At 39.6% G+C, this 6,462-nt stretch overlaps 1 protein-coding gene across 1 annotated transcript in view; it reads left to right on the top strand.

Annotated features, from left to right (window-relative positions):
- Positions 1-4,745: 4,745 nt before the first annotated feature.
- The window catches only part of COL4A4 (collagen type IV alpha 4 chain), a 71,230-nt gene continuing 69,513 nt past the window's right edge, over positions 4,746-6,462 (top strand). The window contains exon 1 of the mRNA XM_019474017.1: positions 4,746-4,801. Within this exon, the coding sequence (XP_019329562.1) occupies positions 4,746-4,801 (56 nt within the window). The remainder of the gene's footprint in view (positions 4,802-6,462) is intronic.

Genomic DNA, 6,462 nt, shown 5'->3' with positions numbered 1-6,462 from the left:
GCCCGTCCCGCCTGGCCTCGGTGCCTGCTGGGGCTGGGCAGCTCGCTGAGGGGCCAGCCCCGTCCCGGGACAGCTGGAGGTGTCCCAGGTTACCAGGCTGTCTCTGTCCCCCGTCCCCTTCTCCCGCGCCGCCGTGAGGGCGCAGGTAGCGGGCGCCGCCCGAGCGAGGGCACGGCCTGGGCCCGCCCGGAGCGGGGTCGCCTGTAGCGCCCCGGCGGGGAGAAGGGGTCGGTTAAACCGGGGCGGGAGCCAGGTGGGAGGCGGCAGCGCTGGGTGCGTGGGTGAGGCGGTGGGGGGGAAGGCCGGCGGCAACCGGGGCCCTCAGCGCCATCCCGCCGCTGCCCGGGGCGCTCCCGGGCACTGACGGGAGTGTTTTCCTTTCAGCAACGCTTTCCTCTCTCTCAACTGTTTTCTTAATGAGACGGGGAAGACCAAGCGGCTGATCACAGAAGGGGCACAGCGCTGCCCACTGCATAAATGTAAATCGGTGAGAAATGTTTCTCCCCAGGCTTTCCACATAGCTTAGCATGACATGAAGGTTTTCTGAATGGAAGTGTGATTTGAAAAGTGTTGGCAATATGTAAAGTTTATCACATTTATGCTATTGACAAAAGTACTGCATGTCAAACGTAACATCTCGCCAAATAAAGTGCCGTTCTGAGATGATGCAAGCTTAGAAAGTATGTTGGCCAGGCCAGCCCCAATGAGCTTACCTTATCCGTAGTGTTCATGAATGCTGTATAGGAAATCCTATGTTACAGGTTTTATTAAGCACTACAAGTGACACAGAAAAAGCCTAACTATACAACAATACAATATCTGTGTATAAATCTATTTAGGACTACTTACAAGATACAAATCTAAAGGCTGTCATGAGCATAAAGCTAACCACAGTGTTGTGTAAAATAGCTGCTTTTTACGGGCATGAGAGTAGAGATTACTGTCAACCCGCTATGAAATTGCTGTGAAAGCTAGTTAGTAGAGGCTGCTTTTCCCAAAAGTTTGGTGCTAGCAGCAAGAACACATCTCTGGAAGAGTAGAGCAGTATGTTCAGTGTCAAAGATCCTGTATGTCATCACAGACATTATCACCTTGGCTCTAAAATCTCAAGCATCAGTGAGAGCAAGCTGGCAGGTATAGAGAGAAAGGGGAAAAAAATCTCCTGTTTCCAAGCCAGATTGATGGTGACCATGTAGAGGAAATAGTATCTTAGGGATAAAACCACTAAACTGACGCATTTTATTTGTCAGATTCCCAAACCTGTCGACTGTAACAGTGCTACATTTTTTACGCAGGAATACTGTAATAAGGACAAAAATGGGGTCTACAATTGTTTAACATTAGAGGAACTGGTGTTAGAAGGCAGCAGAGACTCATTTACACAAAAGTGAAAACAAAAGGTGCAAGGTTCTCTGAGACAACAAGGTCAGAGCAAGCAAGACTACAGTGGAAGAGAGTGATCAGTCCTCAGAAATGATGCAGGAGGAACAGTATAACTCTCACTGAGTAAAGAACATAGTACTTAAAAGGAGAGGTCTTGAATACTAGCCAAAGAAATATTGGAAGAAACAGAAGAAAGCAGGCAATCCACTGTTAGGAGAAATAAATGAATATATGCAGAATACCTAGTGAATGAAATACTGCTATAATAAAAAGATACTGAGACAGATTTCAAATGATGAAAACCCTGTGTGGAGATTTAAAAAAAAGAAGTCAGCAAGCTCAAAGCAAAGATGGGAAGGTGCTAACAAGGGAGATGCAACAGAAAGACAGCATTTAAAAAAAAGGCCTCTTCAAGCCCAGTCTTATCCCAGTACCACCTATTTCGCTGACCTTGAGCAGCTGGCTGCTAAGTAGTATGGCCCAACTGGATGGTAGTTGTGTGTGTTATAGTTAAGAAACAGCAAGTAATGTTGCATTATGAGATTGTCACGTAAAAGCATATATGCCTTTATGTGAGTTTCTAGGACAGATAAGTGACTTCAAAGTAGCATTGAGCTGGAGCAAAAGTAAGATCAGCCACTGATGTTCTCTGGTGCTCGTTGCTACCATAATTGATGGCATCCATCGAAAGAGAGTCTATGAAACCGTGACGCAGACTGTGTTGCTGATACTGTTGTAGTCCATAATATCTTCAGAGAGCTACAAACTCAGAGATGGTCTTGTCTGGCAAAACAGCTGGCCAGGCAGGCTTAACATCAGTTGTGTCAAAATGTATACCTGCAGCTGCCTGTAGAGGTACTTTACCAAAAAAACACTAGTGTATGAACAACAGAGAGGTCAACCTTAATACTAGAAAGCAATTGAAAGCTGCAACAAATTAAAATTTGGCTTTTTTCACAGTAATTGATATTTAATGATTTTAGCTTTGATTTTGTTTCCTCAGTTCTCTATGGTAAAACAAGTATAACAGTATTTTCTCTTTTTACAGATAAGGAATATTTTTGTGGGAAACATTACAGTTGTATGAATTTAGTATAAAGTGCAAAGTTTCATAGGACACTGTAAAAGAAAAAATAGGGCTTAAGGAAAAGGGTGAAAAGAGTATGGAATATATCCATCATGAATGAGGCAGAAGTCCTATGGAAAACAGCATATATGTTCTTGTACTTAAAATGACTATCCTAATCATATGCATAAAAGAACCACATTAAAATTGAGCACACAACCCTAATTTTTATTTTCTAACTTCTGAATCCTTGACTTTGCAACTTCAATGGCCTTGTTACACATGATGTTGGTTTATTTGGATGTAATGAGAATATAGTTAGGGCTGCTCTAATTTTTTATACCTCAATAACTGTAGCTGTGTGTCTGCCTCAAACTATGGCTCATGTCCTGTGGTCTTATTTTATCAGAGTCCCTAAGAATGAAATTGTCTCTCTTCTTGTCTAGAAACTAAACATCTAGGTTATGTTATAGTGCCAGCTTTTCCCCCTCTGGCTTTTGAGAATTTTATGAGCTGAGGTTTGGTGATGCTTGTATAAAATTGATTCCTTTGGTGGTATTGAGTGTGTTATCCTGGGGATATTTTATTTTCTTTTGAATTAGGTAAGTATTCTATTGAGGTAACTGTTGTGATTACTACAAAATATAAAATGTGAGATCAATTTGATATATCAATCTAAATAACACTTTTTAGTCCTTACATTATTGCACTGGCTGCTGAACACTTCAAACTATAGGAAGCTTGTTCAGAAAATGATGGGTTTTCGATAGGCATGACGAAATAGCAAGCAGAGTGGTTTAAGTCTTCCACTCATGCATTAAGTATGATTTCAAACTGTGTCAATGGGTTGGATCAAAATGGATTTTATTTTAAAATAACAGGTTCTCTGCTAATACGAAGCAAACATACCAAATTTCAATTTCTATTTCATTTTCAGAAGCTGTTTGGATAATTAAATAATGAGATGGATAGTGGGCAACAGGAACAAATTTCCGCAAAGTCTAACACTTTATGACTGGCTTGGATTTTCCATTTGAGGCAACTTGTCCCTGCAGTATTTTATTGCCTTACAATCTTGCTTATATTATTTATATTATTAATGTAAAAAATCAGTGAGGTAGGAATGTTGTTGGAATACTATGTTATTATTAGGAGTGTTGTTATTTTTTTTCTTCTTTTTTTCTTTTCTTTTTTTTTTTTTTTACAGATAGAGAACTGAATCATTTGCCAGATGTGCCTTATTTCAAAGGATTACAGCTTTTTTCTTCTTTGGGGGATGTAAAAGTTTGCACAGGAGCAGGCCGTTTCTCTGGATTTGTGAAGCTTGAGCTTACAAAAAGGCTTGTGCAGCACGTTTGCACATAAAACTGCATATATGCTGTTGGACCTAAGTCAGAGGTCATCATAAAACTGCATATATGCTGTTGGACCTACAACACAGATGCACTGTGTAGTTAATTTATGCATGCAAAATTTGACTGGGACTGTAGAGGCCTCTGGTCAGTCCTGCGCTTAGGGCTTCTAGCTTCCTAAATCCTGGCAAAAGCTGTGGAAAAAAATGGTCTAAAAATAAAGCTAAAAAAATCTGTGTAATGTTTCCAATGACTGTCACCTATCCATGCATATGGGTAGAACTCCTGAGCTGAAAATGCATATGGCTTATTCTGCATTCAGAGTAGTCCTCCTTTGCTCAGATGTACACACAAACACTGGTCCAGCCCAGTTTGCAGAAGACACTGTCTTGAAAGTATAGCCAATATTTTCTTGATTTTTTTTTTTAAAGTTCATTAGGTCTTTACTGTAGATAGGTGTCACATTTTTTTTAATGCCTTTAGCTAAAATGGTGGGTGTGATGATAGCTTTTTAAGAAATAATGATGCAAGATGCTCTTCGCTCATTATTTCAAACACTGAGTGAAGACTGTCTTTTCTAGGCTGAAATCTTGTACCCTTTTTATGTTGATCTGTAATTTCATATATAGTCCCCTTGAAATAATTGGATTGCTGATAAAATAAAATGCAGCCTGAATAGGAATAATATAATGTAGTGCCAACATAAAGCTATGCAGTATGACACATGTTAATGGTTAAGACGTATTTTGGTTATCCGGTAATTATTCATGTTTGTACATCAGATATATATTTCAATATAAACAGGTTCAGAGGGGAAAACAACAACAGTATGGAACAGCGTTTATAGACCATCCACAAACAGAAGGAAAAAGAAGACCTGCTGTTTAAAAAAAAAAAGAAAGAAGGAAAAAAAGTGCTGCAATACAGATCCTCAATCAGCCTGAATGGCATTAACAAAGTATTCGTTTGAACGCATTAAGTGGCTTATCACAGCTGCCTGGTGAGTTTTACAGATCACTAAATTTTTTAACTAGCGTCACTGAGATGTATTCTTAGCTATCAATTTAACACTAATACAAAATCACCAGTTAAATCATTTGTAGTCTGTCATAAATTTGATAAGCCTATACGATAATTTATTGTATTTGATTTTGATTGCTGGTCTATAAGTTTATACCACTTAAATTTCAGGTACACTATTTAAATAGTAGGAAACGGGAACTAGAATTCTGAGTCTGTTTTAAGAGGAAAGATATTCCTACATGCTAGTGATGAACAAATTTGGAGAAGGAAAAATAATGACCAACTCAAACCTGAATGACTGTCCCAGAATAATTTTGCAGATGAGGGAGAATTACTAAAAGGCACACAGAAAAGTTTTAGAGACTGTGATTGGAATACCTGCTGGCGTCTGTGGCAGGAGTTCTTTCTGGAGGAAAACGATCCTTAGGAGATGATTAGGATCACTGTGGCCAGGAGTTTTCAGGGTGGTGTGTGGGATCAATGATTCCATCTCTAGAATATCTTCTAGGAAAAGTCAATGCAATTTTCCTTCTTGCTTGAGGTCTTTATAAAATTTCATGCACCAGGCTCTTTAGGAATGTGAAATTAAGCTTTTCTAGCTGGAAACCTGGCCCAGCAAATGTACCTTGCTTGAACCTGACACCCTCGCTGTGAGGCAGTCTTCTCTCATTCTAATATGCCTGCACTCTCTCCAGTGTCTTTTTCATGTTTATTTGGTTTGTGCAAACCCAGGCTACTTGTTATTCAGGTGTTCCCCAATGTGGCAGCCTTCTATCCCGGCCATCTCTCCAAGGTAGCTCTTCTTGCCTTTTTTCTGCGTTATTTGTGAATGACTTACCTCTAACAGTCTTGTGCTGATTTCAGCACATAGGCAACGTCTGCCTGGCTTCAGGAGGCAGGGATTTTGAAATGACAGGGAACGATCTGGCAAACACATGCCTGCCGTATATGACTGGGAAAAGGGGAGACAGCAGCGCCATGCTTCAAGAACAGCATCATCAGATTTCCATTTCAGTTGTGCAAGGGCTTCATGACAACTTGGCGTTTTCTTAAATGAAAAGTAACTCACACCTGGCCAATGCTGATACAGGAAAAAATATTTACAGAGACTGACTGCAAGTTCAGAAGGTTAGAAGCAAAATGGCCTTAAATTAGTAACAATCACAGCACAAACCAATGCTATTGTCTGCTACCTGGTTGAAGTGTTCCTGTGAGGTTAAATCATTTCTGCACAAACTTATTTGATGCATTAAAGGTTGAACTACTGGGATGCACAAAACTTCACCATTTACTGCTGTAACTGATCATCTGGCAATCTCACATTGTTTAATCAGTCCTTTGTTTCTCATTTAGCAAGAGACAGTATAGGCTTCTGTCTTCAGTTACCACTAATTATTTTCATAAATATTTTGTTTCTGTAAAATCTGTGTATTTGAAAAAAGTAGCAGGCAACATAGGTTTAAAAAGTATATAAAGTAAATGTACATAAATGGCTAAAATATGTTAAATTTGTCGGTATTGAATTTATCAGTATATATCAGTGCATATACAGGTTATATAATTTGCAGTCTGAATCTATGAATAATTAATAATCAGGGGGAGTACTCATGGGTTTGGTGGCATAGTTCTCAGTGCTCT

Source organism: Aptenodytes forsteri, unplaced genomic scaffold (genome assembly GCF_000699145.1).
Source record: "Aptenodytes forsteri isolate BGI_AS27 unplaced genomic scaffold, ASM69914v1 Scaffold184, whole genome shotgun sequence".
In the NCBI taxonomy this organism is placed as follows: Eukaryota; Metazoa; Chordata; class Aves; order Sphenisciformes; family Spheniscidae; genus Aptenodytes; species Aptenodytes forsteri.
This window is presented reverse-complemented; position numbering and strand designations above follow the sequence as displayed.